Source organism: Drosophila bipectinata, chromosome 3R, assembly GCF_030179905.1.
Source record: "Drosophila bipectinata strain 14024-0381.07 chromosome 3R, DbipHiC1v2, whole genome shotgun sequence".
Lineage (NCBI taxonomy): Eukaryota > Metazoa > Arthropoda > Insecta > Diptera > Drosophilidae > Drosophila > Drosophila bipectinata.
In genome coordinates, this window is record NC_091739.1 from 24,575,203 (window position 1) to 24,596,903 (window position 21,701).

At 39.3% G+C, this 21,701-nt stretch overlaps 3 protein-coding genes and 1 non-coding gene across 4 annotated transcripts; 2 read left to right on the forward strand and 2 right to left on the reverse strand.

Moving 5' to 3' along the window:
• The first annotated feature begins 6,741 nt into the window (after positions 1-6,741).
• On the forward strand, positions 6,742-8,176 carry Ald2 (Aldolase 2). The gene is made up of 3 exons (XM_017236129.3): positions 6,742-7,628; positions 7,690-7,889; positions 7,953-8,176. The coding sequence occupies exons 1-3, from the start codon at positions 6,830-6,832 to the stop codon at positions 8,046-8,048; spliced, it is 1,095 nt and encodes a 364-aa protein (XP_017091618.1). The 5' UTR covers positions 6,742-6,829; the 3' UTR covers positions 8,049-8,176.
• Positions 8,177-14,700: 6,524 nt separating this feature from the next.
• On the forward strand, positions 14,701-14,773 carry TRNAK-CUU (transfer RNA lysine (anticodon CUU)). Its single transcript has one exon. It is a non-coding gene; the product is annotated as a tRNA-Lys (tRNA).
• A 4,439-nt stretch (positions 14,774-19,212) lies between these two features.
• LOC108121821 (uncharacterized) lies at positions 19,213-19,995 on the reverse strand. Its single transcript, XM_017236118.3, has 2 exons — positions 19,903-19,995; positions 19,213-19,442 (listed from the first exon to the last, which is right to left on the reverse strand). The coding sequence occupies exon 2, from the start codon at positions 19,428-19,430 to the stop codon at positions 19,245-19,247; it is 186 nt and encodes a 61-aa protein (XP_017091607.2). The 5' UTR covers positions 19,431-19,442; positions 19,903-19,995; the 3' UTR covers positions 19,213-19,244.
• Positions 19,996-20,132: 137 nt separating this feature from the next.
• Positions 20,133-20,802, reverse strand: LOC108121822 (uncharacterized). The gene is made up of 2 exons (XM_017236119.3): positions 20,758-20,802; positions 20,133-20,384 (listed from the first exon to the last, which is right to left on the reverse strand). The coding sequence occupies exon 2, from the start codon at positions 20,370-20,372 to the stop codon at positions 20,187-20,189; it is 186 nt and encodes a 61-aa protein (XP_017091608.2). The 5' UTR covers positions 20,373-20,384; positions 20,758-20,802; the 3' UTR covers positions 20,133-20,186.
• Positions 20,803-21,701: the final 899 nt, after the last annotated feature.

Genomic DNA, 21,701 nt, shown 5'->3' on the forward strand with positions numbered 1-21,701 from the left:
TAAAAGGCCAATAACAATGCAATAATCATAATAATAACAACCGCAAACCAGCCAGTCGGCAAACGTTGTCGCCGCAACAGAAACAGCGGCAGCAACAACAAGCACAATCGCAATCACAATCACACCGACCGGCAGCGGCAGTAGCAACAGTGGCAACAGTTGCTGCTGCACTATCAGCAATAAAAGTTGTAACAATTATCATTTGAAAGTGCATTGTTCCAGTTGTCAGATGCGACGCTTAAGTAGCTGCAACAACAGCAAACAGACATGCCACCAAACCCGATGCCACCAGACCCGTGCCGTCAACAGCAGCAGCAGCAACACAAAACCACAACAACAGCAATACCAATAGCCACAGCAACACCAATAACAAATATAGCAACCACAATGTCTACGTCAGCGGCTTGGAGAATTAATATTCACAATCCGCTGCAATTGCAATTTGTTGAAGAAACAATGAAGCGTTGCTGGCGCGACACAATAAAGCAAAAGAAATATTTCACATATTGTGGCATAAATTTGAAAACGATAATCGCTGGAGAATATCAATTAGTTCGATGTGCGAGCGTCAAGTCTTAAGTAAGTCATTGTTTAATGTGGAGCAGGCTCTTATAATGAGTTATCCATTTGAGCTCGAATGATATACGACCGAGATGAGGATGCATTTCCCCAGCGGTCTTTGAATACTAATGACATTTGCCAGTTTCGATGATAAATGGAAGCTGTTTTTGCGTCAGAATTCAGATAATTGGGACCTTGAACGAAAATTATCAATCAGTTTTATCTGTGTTTTTGGGAGCCTCGAGCATATGGCTTTGCATAGCTAACCATTTCTTAAAGCCTGCTGTCACCAGGACACAAATGCAATTAAAACCAATACCAAGCAATTAGCCCAATGGCCATAACCTGTATGCAGCTCTCCAGTGGCTCGGCTCTGTCTCCCCGGTGGCTTTTAATAATGCAACCACATAAATCTTTTCATTAAAGTTCAATTAATCAACAGCCTTCCTGTCACTGCGCATAAATCTCATAATGCACCCACCCACACACCACACGTACAATTATGTGTGTGTGTGCCACTTCTTGTGCTCCCAATGCAGACACGGATGCTGGGTGTTGCATGCTGGAAATCCTGCTATATGTGCACGAAGACAGAACACATGGGTGCATGCACCCAGCTCCCAGTTCCCAGCCCATTCAAGTTATTTGTCACCATTTCTCCATTCAATTCCCACCCACTCTCAAGGCCCCCCTGTCGGCCCAAACAAATCTGTTGTAGTTACAACGAAATTTGCCACGCCCAAAGCATAGATAACTTCCAATGCCGCCTCCAAGTTCCTACGGTCTTAGCCTAATATTCGAGCTACCAGGTAATAACATTGCCTGGCAACAAACATTTGCATTCGAGGTGGCTGCGTGATCAATTGAAGTGATGAAAAAATAATTCTAATCCTAAAAAAAAATCCAGAGGGGACATAAAATGCAAAATAAAACAGAAATTAATAAATAGAAATGTAGGAATATAATAAAACCTTTTTCCCATTTTATATTCGTATTTATTTAGCTAGTTTTAATGGAGTATTTTAGCCAAAGTGCAGCTTATTTAGAAACCAAAAAGGCGTTGCAATTTCCAATTTCAATTTCCATCAACGTGTCACGCAGCCAGCCGGGAGCTCTCGGATTAGATGGGACAACGACCCAGGTACGATCTGACCGCCAATGGCTCCCCGTCTGATTACATTTGCCACTCGAACAACAGCCGTGGCCCAGTGGGGCGAATGAATGGAGGCTGGCAGGTGCATGGCATGGGCGTGTTATTGTTTGTGTTTCTGCTGGGCAATTAACAAGCAATAAAAGCATGCAGCCAGTAACCCAGAAGCCGTTTTGGCCAACAACCGAGAAATTCAGACGGGGGTATATGACACAGCGTGCTTAGTGCTCTCCTTGTGCAATTAACCCAGGGACTTTGCAACGCCCTATTGAATAAACGACCATCGCGGTCTGATTGATTCCGTGGCACGTCTTGTGCCTGAACTTTTGCCAAACGAGCTGCTGCACTTTGAATGCCAAATGAGGCGGTGCGACGACACCTGCACTGGTCGAGTTGTTTTTCGCGTTTTATGAATGAATGAAAAAAACTTGAGTCACTCGCCGCCAGAATCGCGTGGGTGGTCCGCCCCAGCAAAAGGCCAGCAAATGCAAATGCCCAAAAGCGCCAAAAACTGCAGTGTGGGTAACGACAACAACAACCCCAGCAGCAGCAAAAGTGTTACACGACTTTACGAGCGCATTCATTGACTGCAAATCAAAACGTGCGCCACGCCAACGCCAACATCATCCACATAGGGACACAGAAAAAAAATGGTTGAAATAAGATACAGTTTATCTTAAGGGTATTTAAAGAAAAAATAGAAAAAATAAAATAAAGGTTTAAATTAGAAAATAAAATTTTACATTTAAATTTAATCGTAATGTTTTAATAATATTTATTTAAGAAAGTAAATGTGTAAAAGTCAGTAACATTTTTGAAGTGTTTGCACCTCGAGCTCGACTTGAACGGCAAGTTGAACGCCAACGCCAATGGCAATAACCAGGTGACTGCTAACTGGCAAGGTTATGGCTCACACAGAATCGCCGCGCAAATGCTTGGCATACCGCACTTACACACACACACATTAGTAAAATACCTTATGGCATTACGCATACGCACTGTATGCCAATGGTTCGCTTTTTCTTTTATTTGTTTGAGCGCATTAAGACGAGAAGAAATTTTAAATTATTGAGTGTGAAGCATTTAACATTTCAGTACGGACTTCACTTAATGGTACAATGGGTGGAAATAGAGATCATTATACAACTACAGTAAAATATCAGGAATACCAATATAGGAATACCAAAGCAAAATTTAATTATTTCATTTTATAAAAATAGATAGTAGATTATTTGTATTATTTGTATATATGTATATTTGTTTCATTAAAAACATCTTTTTCATCCACTGTCTGGTCGTCTTGCTTGTTCAGCGCACAGTTTAAAAATAATTGTTATTGGAGGCTGAGTGCACCGCCTTCAGCGCTCACCTCTGGTACGCCCATCCAGGCCCTGGTTCATTCGTCCTGCTCCTCCTGCAGCCGTTTTCGGCGCTAAATGTCACACGCACATAAGGGAAATTATGTGAGGCATTTTTAACGACTGATATGCGCCGGGCGCGATATGGCAAGCACTGCACAGGCCGTGGAGCCATAAAAAAATGCGACGCGAAATTGAAACTGCCGCCCAAGTTGGCCATTTCATGCAAAACCACCCATTACGGCCCCATCGACTTTAAACGCGGCAAAGGCATGGCCGATGTACGTGAGATTTTGCCGCCGTTAATTGGTAAAAATTGGGCAACCTCCGTCACCTCGCCGCCCAAGTACTTAAGCGATAATGCGTAAATTTTAATGAAAACTGAAAATGCCCGAATACGAAAAACAAAAACGTACTTTTTTCGGGTCGTAAAGTCGCACAATGTCGGCGATGAACTTTAGTCCTTTGTGCAATCGCCTGGAAGTTGATTTAATGAAGATTTCACCGAATAGGCCTCTTCCCGTCGCTGTCTGACGTGTCAGACAAGTGTATCCTATATATGTATGTATTTGTATTAAGATTTAGATATTGGAGTATATGGCTTTGGCACGTGTCCCATCATGTGCATGGAATCTTAATCGCAGGGTTGTATTAGAAATATTTTAAAGAGTAAATTATGAGATATAGAGGGATTCATTTAAAGGATTTGCTTTAATTAAATGAAAGCTTTCATGGAAAACATTTTTTGTAAAAGAAAATTTGTACCTCCTGTGGGTACTTTTGGGCAAAACTCTAATAGACTGATTATCTAACCACAACAGGACCCAGGCAATAATGTTTAGAAAGTACACAGCCACCATATCATGGAAACCGCAATCATAAATCTTTTTTTGAAGCCATCACCTCCCTCTTTAGATACTTAATTTCCATATTGAACAATGGAGGTGCAAAGGCAAAAATCGAACACAATGGTTTGTTACAACATGACCACACACAAGCCTTTTCGCGCCAAGAAATGCCAAAGCAAACACCCCAGACCGTATGCCTAATTATGCAACAATATGTGGCTTGAAAGATGACTCTCTCCACATCTCCTGATGGCGAACAAGCATATCCTTTTTTAGCCAAATTAAGCACAACATCAGCCCAAAAAAGAAACACACAAGAAATTATGAACAACAAGCAAACGCAACACGATAGCGAAATTATGAACGTGATTAATTCATAGATGGTGGCGCTTGGCCATTGTTTTTGGCCATGTTGCAGTGGGATACGGCGGCACGATCCACGACAATAGCCAGCCGTGGCCTGCAGTTGACATCCACGAGCGTTTTGGCCAAAAAGCTAAATATGATTATGTGCGCTCGATTTAATCTCAGTCGATTCAGCTCTGGCCAACTTCCCTCCTTCGATGCCAATCCCAGGCTTAAGTCGTTGCTATTTTATTGATTTTTTTGGGTTTCGTTAGTTTTTTTTTTTACGGGGGGAAGTGTGTGCAACATATGCGATCCGTTGCTGTGGCAGCCAGGCGCATTAAAAATGAAGAGATTTTCCTTGAAAATAATGCCTGCGTATGGTTTTGGTCAAAACGACTTTGTGCTCAAAATTGAAAATCCAAAATCGTAAAAAAATTGCACCAACACATTGGCACGATAAGCGTGAGTAAATCCCTGCCGCCCACTCCACGTCACTGTCCCCCACGCATAGTTGTGTATAAATTGGGGCAAGATAATAGCATTTAAGTTAAAAAATCAAAAATTGAAAAATTTTATATATGTTTAGCACAAAACTTCGATGGTGTATAAATAGAGTTTTAATTCTGTTTTAATTACTCGCTGCCTTTTTAGTAACCGAGACTGTATGGACACTGGCAGACAGTCTTAGACATTAAAAGTAGTTGGCGGATTACAGTCGTCAGTACAGTAGCCTAAGTCTGATAAAGTTTGAAAAAAACGAAAAGCCGAAGAAAAAAATGGCTACTTAATTTGGTAATAACAATAATTACGCTTGACTGACTAAACGCTAACCAGAGGCAATTTAATAATGAAAAGACAGAGCCAAGTGACTGTCTATTAAATTCTCTCTATTAATTCTCTAAAAAAAATTTCAAAGATAGAAAAGAAATGAAAAATTAATAAACAAAAAATATGCAAGTTACTACTAATTATTCTTAACACACACATTTTCCACGCTCATTTATTAATTATTTTAACAACGAAAAACCATTACGTTGTTTCATCTTTAAATATTTGTGCAATTCAACTTTTTAGATTCATTTTTAATGAAGTGCGTACTTCACTGTCAAAAATAGTCAGATACATTATAGCCTTTTATGAACATAAATAATACATTACAAAGTCTATAAAAATAAGTCAAAAAGTCAGGTGCCAGATCAATACTTCAATTATTTAATTTAAAATGGTATAGAATATAATCTTAAAGATTAAATCCTAAAAAGAGTATTTGAATATCGTTAGCTTACTAAATTTTCGTCCGCGTTTTCAATTAAAACGTTTATAGATAATCAATTAATAATTTTAAGCCACTTTGACAACAAAAAACTGGCTGGTGCCACAAGTTGCCACCGTTGCCAGCACTGCCATGGTGGTGCCACCGACTGACTCAACTGCTCCACGCTCAATTAGGTGCAAAGACATCTCGGCTGGCTGCCCAGAGTTCGATGCAGTTGAGGATTTCGCAGTTGATCATATTTATTGGCTTTGCGATTAGGCTCGGCGGACTCAACTCGACTCGACTCGGCGTCTTGCCTCTGGCCTAATTGGGGGACCTAAACTTGAATATTGATGACGGTGTCGAATCGACAAAAAAAAACATACACATACAATCCAAACTGCTGTACAATTGTTGTTGCTACCCGTGTTGTTTGATATTTATCGTATTTAATTTTTCAATGAGCTCCGTGGTTGATCGGCTGCTCTGTCTATTTTTGGAGAATTTCACGTACGAGACTCATAATTCGTGCGATAATTTACACAAAATTAGGCAACTGTCTAGCCAGCGAACCATTTAAAGCTATTGGAGCACTCAATGTGTTTCCCACGCCAATTAGAATTACTCGAATCGATCCGAGTTCAATTGTCTCGAAGACACTCCCGAGGTCTTTCAGGCCATTTCCAAAGGAAATTGGAAGATTCAATTTACGCTCTGCAAATGGTCCAAAAATTTAACATCACCTTTTATTCCGCGTTGTATCGTTTTCTTTTTATGACAAACGGCCGCTGCTGTCCATAATTTGTGTTAACAAAACTTTTGCCATAAAATGTCCAAAGTGAAACCCATAAAAAGCGACATTGTCGGTGCGGTCAAATATAATTAATGTGGGGCAAGTTTATTCTTCTTGCGGTTTATCTTCCCCTCGAATCTCTGGCTGTATTGGACTCCCTCCTTGCTTCGCAGAGGCAATTAAAAGTCTAATTATAATGCCATTAGACGGACGGCAAGTGCTAAATGCTCAGGTAGTATTCAAGTATCCTAAATAAAAGTATTCAATCTTGATATCCGATTTTCTGAATAATTGGCTTATAAAAACAGGTCATCTGTAAAAGTTTCAAAGAAAATGTTAATGGTCCAACGGGAGAACAAGAGCTTATCCTTTATATTCAATGTTTTTTTCATTTATGGCTTTTTAAATAACCTCTCACTTTCCTGGAATTTTACTTCACTTAGTATTTTGAAACCCAAACTAAAAAAAACTATTTTCAAAAGTTTTGTCCCGCAACCAAATTCAAGGTTTCTCACAATGACCACGCACTTCTACTACCCCAACAAGGAGCTGCAGGAAGAACTGACCTGCATATCCAAGGCCTTGGTAGCTCCTGGAAAAGGAATCCTGGCAGCTGATGAGTCCAGTTCGGTGATGGGAAAGCGATTACAACTCATTGGTGTGGAGAACACTGAGGAAAATCGCAGGATATACCGACAAATGTTATTTACCACCGATCCAAAGATTTCGGAGAATATTTCCGGCGTCATTTTCTACCATGAAACATTGCACCAAAGAACGGATGACGGTGTGCCCTTCGTGGAGGTCCTGAAAAAGAAGGGCATCCTGACTGGCATTAAGGTGGACAAGCACTTCACCCCGCTTTTCGGCTCCGAGGATGAGTTTACCACCCAAGGACTTGATGATCTGGCCAATCGGTGTGCCCAGTATAGGAAGGAAGGCTGCAGCTTCGCCAAATGGCGCTGTATCCTGAAGATTACAAAAAATACCCCATCACCACAGGCCATTCTCGAGAACTCCAATGTCCTGGCCCGCTATGCGGCCATTTGCCAGTCACAACGCTTGGTGCCCATTATAAGTCCAGAGGTCCTAGCCACCGGAGACCACGATCTGGACCGGTGTCAGAAGGTTAGCGAAATCCTGCTCTCTGCGGTTTACAAGGCCCTAAGCGAACATCACGTCTTTTTGGAGGGGACTCTGCTGCAACCCAGTATGGTTACACCCGGCCTGCAAAGTAATAAAAATCATCCGCCTTCGGACATCGGAATGGCCACAGTACTCTCCATTCGAAGAACAGTGCCACCCGCAGTACCTGGTGAGACTTTTAAAATTTTAAATTCTGATTCTAATTTTTATCAACATTAATTTTAATTCAGGTGTCCTTTTTTGTTCCGGTACCCAATCGGAGGAGGAAGCCACTGTCTATTTGAATGCCATAAACAATGTTCCCTTGTGCAAGCCCTGGGCCATGAGTTTCGCCTTCGATAGGGCGTTGCAAACATCCATTTTGCGTACTTGGGGTGGCAAAAAGGAGCAAATTACTCATGCCCAAAACGAGCTGATCAAACGCTGCAAGGTTAGTATATGGAAGTAAGCATTTGTCTTGTAAACTGACCAATTTTCACCCCAATCCCTTTAGGCCAACAGTCTGGCTTGCATTGGTAAATATGTGCATGGATCCATTGAAAGTTCAGCGGGCACCGAGAGACTCGTACTCGAGGCTATTGAGTTCTGAGAGAAACCTTGATTCAAAATTCAATATTTGGCTAAGCCCATCAAGTGAAATTTAACAATTTGACCCAAATTTTAAATCAATACAATTTCATTTTCACAATTTGGTACATACATTTTTTGTTAAACAAATATTTATCCTCTTTTAATTTGCAAGGTTTTACATTAAGACATTCCAACCCCCAATGAAAATTGGCAAAGATATGGCCTTCGCTGGGAGTCGTATTGTCCTTCCAAGCATTTTTCATAATTTTGAAGGGGACCCCCCAGAAAATTTGAAAAAAAAATCTGAAAAATATTTTGTTCTTAGATTTTGATGCAGTTTAATAGAGAATTGAATCAAAAATCATTTAAGGCATTCCGATGAAGAATCCGATGAAAATTGGCCAAGATATGGCCTCCGCTGGGAGTGGTATTGTCCTTTCAAGCATTTTTCATAATTTTGAAGGAAACCCCAGAAAATTTGAAAAAAATCTGAAAAATATTTTATTCTTAGATTTTGATGCAGTTTATTAGAGAATTGAATCACAAATCGTTTAAGGTATTCCGATTAAGAATCCGATGAAAATTGGCAAAGATATGGCCTCCGCTGGGAGTCGTATTGTCCTTCCAAGCATTTTTCATAATTTTGAAGGGGACTTGAAGGGAAAATTTGAAAAAAATCTGAAAAATATTTTATTCATAGATTTTGATGCAGTTTATTAGAGAATTGAATCACAAATCGTTTAAGGCATTCCGATCAAGAATCCGATGAAAATTGGCAAAGATATGGCCTCCGCTGGGAGTCGTATTGTCCTTCCAAGCATTTTTCATAATTTTGAAGGGGACCCCCCAGAAAATTACCAAAAAAATTTTTAAAATATTTTGTTCTTAGACTTTGATGCAGTTTATTAGAGAATTGAATCACAAATCGTTTAAGGTATTCCGATTAAACATCCGATGAAAATTGGCTAAGATATGGCTTCTGCTGGGAGTCGTTGAATGTAATTCCCATAATGATCGGAAAAAAGAGAAATAAGTCTATTCATATAAACTACCCTCTTCTCATATTTCCTACGGTTGATCAAAAACCGACTGCTTTTAATCAAAGCTTACTTGTTTTCAAAGCTTTTAAGTAATTTAAAATTTAGATAATCCTTTTACGTTTAATCAATAGCATTATTGTATTAATTGCTATTAAAAAATAAGTACCAAAATCCTTATATTATATTGGTGTGCCATGTGTGGAGGCCTTAAATTGCTCCCATATGACTTCTGGCCGACTCTTGACCGCAGGCCGCGTGTATGATGCCCGCTCGTCAACCCGGACAAGTCGAAATATTGTTAACAAGCCTGCAAAGAGCAACATGACTCTTGGAGCGAAGTGTCGGCTTAATCCGCGGAGATTACCAGACGACCGAGCGACACGCAGCTGCGTTTGGAGCTCGACTGCAGCTTAATTAACGCAAGCGCATGCCAAAAACCAAAACGACGACCATGTGCAACACCAATAGTAACACTGGCAACTTCAACAGCAACATGAGCAGCAAGAGCAACACCAGCGCAACATCAACCCCAGGCTGAGTGTTTCGACTTAATCATGCGGTTCAGAGCCACTCAGACCGGTGTCATGTTGTCGGCAAATTAGTCAGGCTGCCTGGCAAGGCAGAGGAATCGCGATTGGTGGGGTTTCAAGAGGAGGCGGAGAGCCACACCAAATCGCAATAATTAAAATTAAAGCAGTCACTAAGTTATAGCGTTACCTTTAGCTGCACCTTCAGCTCCACCCAGTTGTCACGCACAGAAAATTTAAAACAAGCCACAAGGATGTTGAATAAAAAAAATATTAAGACTCTTGAGCTGATTTAGGGTAAGATTTTTAGCTACAAATAGTTAACTGACTATGATTTTTGTCAATTTTTTGCCAATTGAAGCCGGAAATTAGTCAGTCCTTTTTTAATCACATACATACATTTGTCTTAAAATTCGAAATTTGTTACAAATATACTTTATAAATTTTTAATCAGCCTATTAATTTAGGGTACATATCAACCTGCTTTAATCCGGGATAAATTTTCGTCTTTTCACCTGCAGCATCGTGCCAAGTTTTGTGGTTAATGCAATCGCCGTGTATTCCGCAACAGTGAGATTGTCTCCCCGGGACTCCAACCCCACCAAGCTTGCTACCCCCCCAAGCTTCCTTCGCGAATTTAATTCTCGGTCCCAATCAGGCCATCGCATACGACATGTCATGTTAATTGGGCCTCTGTATACATGTACTTGTTCATGGCTGTGTATGGGTTCGTCCGTGTGTGTGTATGTTTGTGCAAATTGCCATTATGCTCATGTTTGCTTAATATGTGCCGCACAACACCCACCAAGTTCCGCTCGATTCCAGCGATTTCAGCGATTCCAGGCAGCACGCGACGCGTCAAGCCAATTAAAGCCAAATTATGGCAGCGCTTTTTTAATCACATGCATCACTCCCCGCTGTCAGTCACTCAATCACTCAGTTACTCATTTACTCAGTTCGTCGCCTATTCAATCACTCAGTCGCTTGCTCATTTACTCAATCGGCGGTTTCAATTTGGCGTTGAAGATTTATAGGCGTGCCGGCCACTAATGTGGCTAGCAGAAAAATACACAGAGAATAATTTTATATTTTATCAATTAATATTACATTATTTATAAAAAATAAATATTAATTGATGGATATTTATATTCTAAACAATGAGACTTTATATTCCTGCATTACTTACTTTTAAACAAATTTGTAGCGGAGGTTACTACTTTTTAGATAAACCAGTGTTGTCTTTAAACCAGGGGTTTTAATAGATGCAATATATTACAAATATTGTTTTTTGTGGTATAAAAAATAAAAAAAATAAATAAAAACCACAAATGCAGATCCGACTACTAAACTGTTAGCAAAATGTGGCTCTTTTGCCGGCAGCACGCGTTTATAAAAGACTTCCAAAGTCGCAACAGATCAAAGCCAAATAGCCGACAAACTTCGAACCCGATTTTAGTTGGTCTTTAACGAGATTTCGATTTCCACTTGCCAGTTGCCAACTGGTTGGCCATAAACGAGTTACCGACAAGTGGGAGTGGGCCCAAAAGCCAGGCGGCAAAAGCAGCAGCATAATTAGAAAAATGCAAGCCGGCGAGGCCGTGGCGCCAAAGCTTAATTCACAGCCCCGGACGGACCGGGCACAAATCACTCAGCTGTCAAACGCTTGTTTTGATTAATTTGGTGTTAATGCCGCCGACCGCACAGATCCTGTACCGTTCGACCCGTCCGGCAATTAATGTGGCCTGGTCTTTGGTTTGTTGGCCTGGCCACTTGTCCAAACTTGGTCATGAAGCGTGAAAAACGCTTGGCCCCGAGCTGGGAGCTGGGAAGCTAGGCAGCTAAGGAGCCGAGTTGTTGAGGATGCGACTTGTGTTAATTGAAAGTTTCGGCCTGGCCATATAAAGTGAGGAAGCCACAATCCTCCGAACCGCCACTCCGACTCGGACACACGACTTTGATTTCGATTTGGTTGTCTGCTGATAGCCAAAATGTTGCGAACTCGCCTGGCCATAAACGGCAGCACACGCGTCGTGTGGCAGATGGCAGGACGAATGCCGGAGTGGCAAGAATCGGAGGCAAGTTTCGCTTTTGGCCTTAGTTGATTTCTTGGTTTCGCTTTCCATGCGCGCCACATCATCAGGCCAAAAGTAAGAGGTGTTTAAAATGCTAATTTGGGCAATGCCACCAATCGAATCACGTACAGTTGTCTCCATTTCTCACATGACTAATGAAGCCTGTTTTTGGCCAAACCGAAAGTTCAACACTTAAGTTAATGTCCTAATTTTGATACAAAGTATTATACTAGGAAACATTGATAAAATGTCAATTAAAAAGAACAAAGTTTAAAAGAGTACTATTAGTAAGGTCTATTAGTAAGTACTATTAGTATATATTATATATATATGTATTAGCTCCTTTACCTTTGTATTACATCAGATTCATTCTATTCAATTTAAGTTCTTATATTTCGTCATTAAAAAAATTAAATGTTGTGTTCAAAAATAGACAATGAGTACATATGATTTTTCCCATATTTTCCATTTTGAATTTCGTATGAATGTATGGCCCAAGGGCTTTGGTCTTCATCATTTTGATAAATCATATTACAATCATGAAACTGACCCACTGGCGTATGCAAATAATATCGGTTCGGTTTTTGGATCCCAGTTCCCTTTCAGCTCGCATCTGTCGCCCCATCAACGTGCTTGTTCAGCTGTCACCAATGCAGCTTCCTGGCCAAATGCTACTGACGCTGCTCGCCCCTGGCGCTGCTGGGTTTAAGCGAAATTTGCTATGCCAAAATGTCAAAATGTCAATTCGAAAACGTTTAGCAAAAAAAAGTCACTAAAGAGGGAATACGCAGCAGCCAAATGTTGGCGAAAAAAAACTTTTTGGCCATTGAATGGCCGGCCAGTTGACCAGTCATTCACCCAGTCGGTCGGTCGCAAAGTCCTACCCATATATTTACATATGTACAAAATATATAAATATATACGTATATTTTGTATATGTATGTACATGGAGGGGCAGGCGTGTCGCTGGCAGTCGCTCAAGAGTTGGTCAGGTGTAGGCTCGTTTGTCTGTCACTCGTTACATTTGTTTACCTTTCCTTTATGCAAATGAGGGTGAATTTGTTGGTTTTTGGCTTCAGCTGGTGTTGCATAAACTTAAAGCTAGACTGAAGCCATTTTGCTTTTTCAGAAAATAAGCTAACAAAGTCTCATTTCTTTGAGTTCTGTCAATGCCCCACAAGATGCCTACCAGCTTGTGTCGTCTGCCTGACAATTGTACGACATTTCTGACAAATGCTGCCGACACAAAACTCTTTTTGTATTTTTGTGTTGAATTTTTTTCATTGACGGACAGGCTCTTGGACATGCATAGGCAAAGTCTGGTGACAGAAAAACACAATAATACAAAACAAAAAAAAAAGAACTTAAAAATTGTATTTTTTAGTCGTAAATAGTATGCAATTTTTCGTCAAGCATTGTGTGTGCGCGGTAGTTGCAAAAAATAAGAAAAAAAAATTATTCACCCAAGCTATTTGGACAAATTCAATGGGAAAAATCTGCAATTTAAATAATTCCAACTGGCATTTTGAAATTTAGCTTATACAGAAAACCATCTTGGACAGATGTTGCATCATTGTTGTGGTCTTTTGGAGATAAAGTGTGTGTCTGGGCGTGTCCAAGTGGTACTTGGGTAATAGATTGCAAAATATTTAGTATTTACTTTTAATGAGTGTAAAACGAAACCAAAGAAAATAATCTATAGATTCTGTGTTTATTTGATTTTATTAGAGTTTTTAAAACAAAGACATATTTTTCGGAAAATGCAACTGCACGATAAAACTCAAATAACCGCCGGAAAAATCAAAAAAATAATGAAAATTAATATATAAATAAAATACAAGGGAACACGTACGCAAAGACACACACACAAACTCCTATACACCCACAAGGCAAATGAATTCAATTTCGAATGAAAAATGGCGGCAATGATGAAGATGGCGACGGCGGCGGCATCGCAAGTGCGTGCCTGCGTGATTGGTGGGTGTGGGAGGCCGTAACAGAAAGGAAAAATTCAAGGAAAATGCTACGTTGGAGGCGGAAATGGTAAGAGAAGGTAGGGAATGAACAAAACTTTATTAACATTTTTCGCATGCTGCACGTGCATCATTTCTGGCAGCCGCCTTGCGTATTTCGCGCTCTTTAATAAAGTTTCATAAATTGTGAAAATCGAACGTTAATCAAATAAGGAGCGGAGCTCGCTCAAAGGTGGCGCCTTAAATGGCCGCAGCGAGGCGACAAACTGCAGACTCGGCCAAAAGAACCTGTCAATAAATCAATTAATGTAATATAAATCAAAAACAAACCGACCAAATGGAAAATCAGAATGGAGCACTAACTGGCCGCCAGAGGGCACTGCGGTTGGCGTTTGTATCTTCTGCAGCGGCAATGGTAACTGATATTTGCGGTCTTAATTAATTGCAACAAATTTATGTTTGACATGATGCAGCGCACAAAAAAGGAGAAACAGAAATAGAAACTATTGCATTAATGATGGCCCAGAGCCACAATTAGCCCAATTAGCTCATAACTCATGACGTTTTGAGGTTTCAGACCGTAGTTGCGGTTTTTCAATTGCGAGTTTGTTAGCTGCTATTACCCGAGACCCCTCGCTCTTTGATGGATGAACAATATATTTGCTTCCTAAGCAACTTCCGGCTTTTCAATGGCCTTTGCAAGGTGGGCTCGTGGGCGTATGAGTAATTTATGGCAAATGATTCAGAGCCGTAAGTACAATTCCCAAGAGATTTATGAACTAAAGGCTGGCTTTCCAAATTGAAATGCTAACTGCAAGTAATTGAATTAAATTTTTAACAATAAATTGATAAAAATATACCTTTATCTTAAGATTATCCAAACAAAAGCTAAATTTAGAAACAAAAAAATACAATTTTTGTAGAATCTTTCTCTGTATATAATTATATATATATTGTGTAAAATATATTGGAAAACGCACTTTTCTCGATTTAAAAATAATATCTATAAAAATGTAACCAAATTCCTACAGCACGCTTTTTGCCGCAGGTAAAAATAAGGCCCGGCTAGCTCAGTCGGTAGAGCATGAGACTCTTAATCTCAGGGTCGTGGGTTCGAGCCCCACGTTGGGCGAAAATAGCTTTTTGCTTCTTTTAGTTGTTTTCTTTTTAATATTTGACTCAAGGCTTTTTTAATTTAATAAATATGATTTCCTTTTTAATTACTTCTATTATGATACAATGCTTTTTTTTAATCATTTTTCTGACTACTTTTCACATTTTCTCCAAGACGCCTTAGCTGAAACCAGACCAACTCAAACCACCCTCAGTCGCAAACAATTTTGACATTTGACTAATGCGGGACATTAGTTCTGCCAAAAATTTCTTAATTTACGGAAGAGAAAGGTGCACGTTGGGTGAAAGTGGGTGGAAAAGCCACAACCCCATGCTCCAAAGTTTCGCCATGCTTTATCTGCTCAAAATTTGTCACAGCAAATAAAAAGTTTTGCTTTTCGCCTTGCACTCGTTCAGGATTTTTTTTTTTTTGAGTTTTTTTTTACCCTTCCAACATATTTGCTTTTTCATCCGTTGAGCAAGAAATAAAGATAAAAACTTAAGCTAAAATAAGTTTCTATAAAATTCTGCAAAATAAGGGTGAAGGAGGGGAAAGAATGCTGCATGAAGTGCAAAAGAAATTTGAAGTTCAGCTAACGGCTGAAATAATAAAATAACTGAAAAGCAATTAAAAACCAACTGGCTGGTGGCTTGTCGGATTAGGGTAGGATACAGCCAAGGGCAAAGGCGACATTGTCCCTATATTACTGTGGTGATAACCTAGAGAGGGCAAGGGATAGCCATAAAATCCTCACAGCTTACAAAACGACTAAATACTGCAGCTTAGCTCAAGCATTTTAAGCTTTATGTCATTATCTGAACAATGTCCGGTAATGGTTGGCAAAAATTGCAAACATTTTGTTCGAGCAATAAAATATATCGAAATTTTAAATCTAAATATCAAGTCAAGCTATAACGCTGCATTTGATCGGACAAGTTTTTGGCAATCATATATATTTTGGCAACTTCGTTCAGGTGTTGCAAAGTATAGTGCTTCAAAATTCATCGGTTGCTGGAAACAAGCGGACATTTTCGTGGCATAGTTGGCAAAATTTTGCCGCGATGCTTATTGGTCTTGTCGTTCTTGTTGGCTAACAAAACTTTTGGCCCACAAAACCGCACACTCGCACACACATGCGTTCAAACACATAACCACATGCATAGACATCGTTTTTGCATTCATGGCACATATGTTTCAACTCCCGATTTAGTTTTCGTTTTACGGTTTGAAGTTTCGCATTAAAAGCATTTCAAGCAGATAAATAGAGCATGGGGAAGTGGGACAAAAACACGGTAACACAAGGAGAGAGAAATGGTGACTTTTCCTCCATAGCCTCCGAAACGTCTGTGTCCCCTTATCACTGATAAAGTTTTTGTTTTTACTTCGCTGTTAGAATTATAATATAATTTCAACTGCGAGTACTACTCATGGAAATAACTCAAATTAAAGTTTTTATGCCTATGGGGCTCACACACACTTATACACAGAGACTCACAACGCAAGGACAGGATGCGACCGCCATCTTGTTTTTAGTTTTAGGATAAAAGTGGCAAGCACGAACCGAACGAGCAGACAAACATGGCCGAGAGGCATGCAGGAATACTTGGATGTAACTCAAAAGAAAAGTTACACTCTGTTATATGATTCTGAGAATAAAAATCAAAGCTGGTACTAATAAATATTATTCATATTTACACAGAACATAAAAAGTTTGCTAATTATGACATTAAATGTACTTAATTAGGCAGCTTTTTATTTCCATTTAATAGGCCAATAAAATGTTTGGAATTATTTACATATTTTAAGCTCTCTTTCCTTTTTGATGCACATAAATCATGTTTAATCTCAGATTATATAAAGTTGGACTTAATCTCTGTAAAAAGCGGCTTAGAAACTTAAAAACGGATATAAAATTTAAATAGCTTCTCAATTTGCCTATCAAAAGAGCTTTGGAAAAGGCTTATTGTGGGTTTAATCATCCTGACCGCAACCATTATCACTCCATATGCAAAACAATGGCCGTGGGCCGAGGAGGCCAGAAAAGTCTGTAAATGTGCATTTAAACTATTTCAAAAGTAGCCTCCATTCTCCGACGCCTTGGCTAGCCTCGTCAGCACTCTTTTTGGCCAGCATCAATAACGGCAAAGTTTTAGCCAACAACCGACCGACCACAACAGCAACACACTCTTGGCTAGGCAAGCTCAAAAATTATGGCAACACTTTCATTTTTTTCAGGGTGAAGGGGTGGTGTGGACATTGCCTCAAAACGATAAGAAAAACTATAGGAAGGAAACTGCACGGAAAAATACATATACTTGCGTATACTTGATATACAATTTTTCTTTGAAGCCTCATCAAAGATACATTTTAGCTTTAGCTCATCTACCCACTATTGGTGCAAAAAAAGTTGTTTTTAAAATCGTTTGTATTTATTTTTTTTCTTTGCGTGTTTCTGAAAGTGCAGCCAAACCGCAACTATGTGGCCCCCATAAAGTTGAGCCGTCACCAGAGGAGTCCTTGCTGGGTTGCAAAAGTTTTTTAGGGCCAGCTTGTGTTTATAAGATGGCCAAGTAGGAGCGTTCGGCTATCAGTTGGCCAGAACTTTACTGCTTACGTTCATCATATTTACGCGAGAGTTTGCTGAAGGAACTTTTTCGGCAGCCAGAGACCAGAGATACCAGATACCAGATACTGCATGGCGAATACAAGTGCCGAAAACTGCAGCAAACTGCAGCGATTGCTGTCAGCTGCATGGCTCCCGGCGGCAGCCACTTGAGACTGCTTTTGAAAATTGTCCAACAAGACATTCCCACACCCGCATACCGCCCAACACCAGCCATTCGGCCACCCATTCTGCACCTCAAAATGCAGACCATCGGCCCAAAGGACATTGCAACAACTGACTGATAAATGTCGCTGCTAAGGCAGCAAATACGACTGAAAACATTTCCTTATTTCCTGCCCGTCCGATGTCCTTTGTCCCGTGTCCGCTGTCCGGACGGCCGACTTTTGCTACAGGAAACTTTTAGACCAAAAAGGAAACCCAGAGCAGCGGAAAGCATTCTAGGGAGGGCCCTTTTTTATGCAAGTCATAGAAATTTACAAGCCCCAGTGACAAGGACGGTTAGTTTATGGACGCGCAGCTGCTGCAGGAATGACCATTTGGCAACTAATAGATAAGTAAAGCTAAAAATTAAAATGAATGCAGAAATAAATGTCAAAAGAAATCTCTGAAATCGAGTCATTACTATTGTAAAGTTTAAGGTTTAAAATGTTTCCACCTTACTCTTATTTAATTCCTCGCCTGCTTAATAAAATTTTAAGAAGGATACCTATTATTTCTGATACAATGTTTCGAAATGCATAGATCTTATAAGTAGTATTAACTTATTAAAAGTCTTATTAAAAGTCAGATTAACTTTAAACTTTCGAAAATACATAAATTAAAACTATATGAAAATATATAAAATTCCATAAAAATCAAAAGCCTTGAGCTCGTTTATTTGGCATCACTATTAGGGCGTGGGACATTTTGCTGTGGAAAACTTTGTTACATTGGCATATGCAATTGGGTTTGCTGCACATCCTGTCGACAGCTTGGACTTGCCAAAGTTTTTGCCACTGTTAAATGTTTTCTACGTTTTTATGTCTTAGCCTTCGTTTTTTGTGCATTTCGAGGCGGTCGGGCAAAGTTTTTAATGAATTTTATAGCAGGCTGCGGTGTTAGGCAGTTTTAGGCGGTGAGACGATTCAATCCGGGAGCGGTGCTTACGAAACTCTAGCTCAAGATAAGAGGCGGCCAAAGGTGCGGGAAGTCCAATCAAACTAATCGCAGACAGTCAAACCCCCAAACATATATGTATGTATATATAAATTTATATACATGTATAGCATAGTACGATCTGAGAGACAATCAGCTTGACTTTGACGAGCTGTTTTTGTTGCTGGTTTGGCATTCAGTGGTGCTGATTTGATGTCGGCGCTTCGGTGTCGGCTGGGGCATTAAATGCAGCACATTAAAGCCGCAGGAGCCAACACCGCTGACGTCTGACAAGCGTTGAGTCAATTACATGGTAATAAACTAATGGGCATCATGCCCGCCTGGCGACGACGTCATTCACCATCATCATCAGCCTCGTCAGTTTTGGTCCTCACTCATGCTCGTTTAGGTTCAACACTTGTTGAACTTCCCATGGCCAGCACAACACGCCAAATATAATTGGCCGAAAATGAAGTTAATTCGAAAATGGCGTTGGGCTTAAGGGCAAACGTTGAAGTCCAATCCAAGGAAATTAAATGCCAAAACCTAGATGAAAAACGAGTTTCTTTCCAAAAGAAAGAAAGCATAGATTTGATTAAAATCAAACTATTACGCTGTGAATATCCAATTTTAACCTTAACCTACCGCATTTAATAAGAAGTAAAATAAAACAGTTTTTCTTCTAATTAGTTGCCATATTACTTAATCTTTATTTTAACACATTTAGTTTTAATTTTTCTGAACACATTTGTTGATTTTGGCACTGTATTGCGATCCTGCTGGGCATTCTCCGCGAATGGTTCGATTGGCAACACAGCTAGGTCCCTCCTTCTTAAATGGAGCCTTACATTGTCCGGCCGAAACAGCCACAGCAATGATGGCCAAGATGAAGACCGAAAGCCAAGAGAAGTTCATTTTGATTTGTAGCTGAAAGTAAAAAACATATAATTAATTGTGATACTCGTATATAAAATTGAATTTTCCACTGGCTATTGTAAGTTAATTTTAATAATTTAACTTTAAAAATTATGTTTTTAAGTTGATTTAAAAAAATTGAAAAGTTCATTAAAATAATCTTTCATAGTCTACCAATATTTCAGTAGATATATTTATCAAATACTTCGTAAATTCAATTAAAAGATGAGCTGGATGGAAAGTTTTTTAAAAAAAATTGAAAAAGAAAGAATAGTATTTATTTTTTAGTGAATATTGAGTTTTTAGATTTATATGTATTTTTAGCTTTGTCAATCACACAAAAAAAGTATTATTTTTTTAATAAGCACAACCAACGAGTTACGAAAATTTGTGTCTATAAATTCACTAATATTTTTGTTATATTCTTCGAAGAATTTCAACAAATTCAACAATTTTTAAGTTTAACACTTACTGTTTAGTCTTCACTTTTAAGAGCAAACTAAATTTTTTGGGAAACAGGCTGGGGTTTTTATAGGCGACCATTCGTTGCTCCCAAAATCCTAATCAGAAATACCCAAACCAGTGACCTTTAAAAGCTTTAAAAGCAACAAATGTTGTCTTTCGCTGATAAGCAGTCGGCTCTGCATCGAAGCATTGACATAGTCGGCCCACTTAAAGCTTATTAAAAACAAATACAAACACTTTTCTTTTAATTAGTTTCCATTTTACTTTATATTTAAATTTACACGTTTTGTTTTAATTTTTATAAACACATTTGTTGATGTTGACACTGTATTGCGATCCAGCTGGGCAGTCTCCGTGAATGATACGTTCGACAACGCAGTTAGGTCCTTCCTTCTTAAATGGAGCATTACATTGTCCAGCGGAAACAGCCACAGCAATTATGGCCAAGATGAAGACAGATAGCCAGGAGAAATGCATTTTGATTTGTGGCTGAAAATGAAATACAAATAACATTATTATTTACTTGTATTTAAAATTCAATTCATCCTACACTATTTAGAAATTATTTTAACTATGTAACTTTTTTTTTTTTTTAAGTTTGATTAAGAAACCGACATGCTCAACTCTCAGTCTTAAAGTTCAAAACTTAAAGAAAAATACTTTATGTAAACATTTTTAAGGAACACGGTTTTTCCGATATGTATTTATTTAATTTAGTTTCTTTAGGTTGAAAAGAACGAGGTCTATTTTTCACTTAGCCCTAGTAAAGAGTCCGCGACTCATTTATTTGAATTTGTCTAAAAATATGTAAATATCCTTTTTTTTCCTGTTCTTTTGAGAATTTTAAGCACTTGCAACTTACTATATAGACTTAATTTTTTACAGCAAACTAAATTGTTTTGAAATCCGACTGGGGTTTTTATAGCCGCCAGATTGTAGCGTTGCAATAATCCGCATCAGAAAAACACATACAGCGAACCTTTGACACAATTAGTGGCATTTAAGCTTTCGCTGATAAGAAGCATTCGACGATGCATGGAAGGCTTGACACATTCGGCCCACTGGATGCCTATCTTCATCAACAAAAGGAAGTTGGCAACAATTCGCGCGACAGGAACGCGAGCGGAACAAAGGCCATTTGCATGGGGTCGAATAAACGCCGAAGTAGGCGTGAAAAACCTGCGATGGGTATGAGTCTGTCGATGGCGATGGCAGCGTCGACCTCGATCGCATCGCAAAATTCCAAGCCAAGCAACTGACATCAAATTGTCATGGGGACAGGTGGACCCACAGGTGCTGGAGAGGCGGGTGGCGCTTTTGGCATTGTCCAGGCCCAACAATGGACCCAGGGATTGGGGGCGCCTGTCACTTTCAGGAGCACAATGGGAACGGGAACGACAGTACTCCAGCTCTTTTGTGTGTTCAGCATATGTCATTCATATACAATTACGTTTCCAATTTTCGATAGTTGCAAGATGGGAAATGTGGGTGCAAAGTGCAGTGAAAGAAACCGCTGAACGTTTACTTTCACTAAGCAAAGGATGAATATATGAATATCATAAATAAAACAAAGAAATAATTATTGTTTTCATTTTAATATTTTTTTTTTTTTTAACAATTTACGAGTATATATTATCTCTCAGAAACTTGTTGATATTTACAAAGTTCTATGAAAATTGAAATTTGATTGCTTATTGAGCGGGGCCTATGTCAATATTATTCTCGGGCCTTGTCCACTATCTCTGAGCGAGTCAAGTGTCAAGAAACATGTGCAATCTTTGCTCAAATTAGCCAAGCTGGGATTAT